General features: G+C 55.2%; 1 protein-coding gene across 1 annotated transcript in view; it reads left to right on the top strand.

Annotated features, from left to right (window-relative positions):
* Positions 1-2: 2 nt before the first annotated feature.
* ACA1_016690 (uncharacterized protein) overlaps positions 3-1,755 on the top strand; it is a gene marked incomplete at both ends in the record, with an annotated part of 2,811 nt that continues 1,058 nt past the window's right edge. The window contains 8 exons of the mRNA XM_004334215.1: positions 3-26; positions 97-178; positions 249-381; positions 468-526; positions 592-755; positions 843-938; positions 1,012-1,101; positions 1,193-1,753. Coding sequence (XP_004334263.1) covers positions 3-26; positions 97-178; positions 249-381; positions 468-526; positions 592-755; positions 843-938; positions 1,012-1,101; positions 1,193-1,753 — 1,209 coding nt within the window. The remainder of the gene's footprint in view (positions 27-96; positions 179-248; positions 382-467; positions 527-591; positions 756-842; positions 939-1,011; positions 1,102-1,192; positions 1,754-1,755) is intronic.

Below are 1,755 nucleotides of genomic sequence, written 5' to 3'. Positions count from 1 at the left end.
AGCACTTTCTCAACTACGTCTTCAAGGTACCTTCTTTCTTGCCTCCCCTTTTCAAGGTTTTGCACAGAGATTAACGCTGGCTAACCGACCGCTCAGATCATTCGAGATTTCTTCGACAAGGGTGGACATACATGCGTCATTGCGATCGATACGCTCAAGTATGTTCCGCTCGCAAAAGGTACCCTCACTACGAACACAAGGACGAACGTGCATGCCGTTCATTCGCGTGTCTGACACGAGCGCCAAAGCACCGACGCAGATGGATCGCGACAAGTACAGCAAGCCGCTGTCCAAGGAAGAGCTGGGCCTCGGTGAAGGTAAGGAAGTGATGGGCCGTGGCCTGCTCATCCACCAGGAGTGGCACCGCGTGATGGCCAACCGGTACGAAGTGAAATCGCATCTGCAGAGCGTCTAGTGCAAGCGCTGACGCCGTTGTACCACTTACACCTTTGTCAACATGTGCACAGAGACCTGCGGGAAGAGATCTTCAGGTACTTCGAGCAAGAGTTCTTACGCAACTTCTTCAGTACGTCGCCTTCATCGCGCTCCTTCGTGATGGCCACACTCACTTCATTTGGCGTGTGATCCCAGAACGGGTCAAGAAGGAGACGTGGGACAAGTGGGTGCACGCCGACATTGCGCAGCAGAGCAAGGAAGGTGGCAAGAAGATGCCGAGAGAATGGCTCAAGTCTCTCGTCATCGACGGCGGCACACGCTATGGACCCAACCCATATGTCATTTACTCATCTGGAAAGGTCTGCTTACTTGCCTACGCTCGAACTTGTAGTTAATAGTTGACTTACTTGGCTGTCATCTGGGGTTGTTATGCCCAACATGTTCAGGTGTGCGAAAAGCCAGAATGGCGGAACTACATCGGGGAGTCGGACCTAAAGATCCCTTTCTACATCAACTACGTGTTCCCCACGGAGAACTTTCTGGTGCGTAAGACGTGAACCTGTTGTCGGGCGTCCTTCATCGAAAAGATGGCCTAACCGTTGTGCCTAAATGCAGGTCAACTCAATCGACTCAGATCTGATTCGTATTCTGCTTGGCGGGACGCCACTTCGTCTGGACCCGGCCACGGGGCTTCCCACTTCGCGTGTACGGCGCCTCCTTCTTGGTCCCTCTGTCTACGACGCGGCTGTCTCTCTCTGATCAAAGGCTCACCGAAGTTAGGTCTTCGCCATGACAGATCTACCTCCGACTGAATGATGCCAAGAAGGCCGTTGAGACTGAGGAAGAGAAACCTCAGCCTGCTGTGGTGGCGGCGGCGGCTGATGGAATGGTGAACGAAGGCGAAGAAGGCGAGCCTCCAAAGCCGCAAGTCGTGAAGAGAGGCAGAGGAAGGCCCAAAGGCTCAACTTCGAAGAAGCCCAGCGCCAAGGCGAAGGCTGCAAAGGGGAAGGAAAAAGCGGCCAACGATACTGGCGATGAGCACCAGCAAGCGGAGCAGGAGGAGGCGAAGAGTCCTGTCGAGCCAGAGGAGCGAGAGACGGCTGACACTACGGAGACTGGCGCTGGGGAGAGCGCGGCGAAGGGAGGACAGGAGGAGAAGGCCAAGAAGGAGGAGCCGGAGTACTTCTACGAACCGGACTACGTCGACATCAACGCTCTCTGGGTGGCCATACGCGAGCACTGGCAGAGGTTCACTCCCAGCTTGTTTACACCCATTCCCAGCTTGCCGGCGTCTGACGAAGATGTTCTGTGGTGCAGGGACTGCGCCTCGATCTCTGATCCCATTTCCAACGAGCTTGT

The sequence above is a fragment of the Acanthamoeba castellanii genome, assembly GCF_000313135.1.
Source record: "Acanthamoeba castellanii str. Neff unplaced genomic scaffold scf7180000083833, whole genome shotgun sequence".
Taxonomy (NCBI): domain Eukaryota; phylum Discosea; order Longamoebia; family Acanthamoebidae; genus Acanthamoeba; species Acanthamoeba castellanii.
Note: the sequence above shows the minus strand (reverse complement) of the source record. Positions and strands in the feature narration are given on the sequence as shown.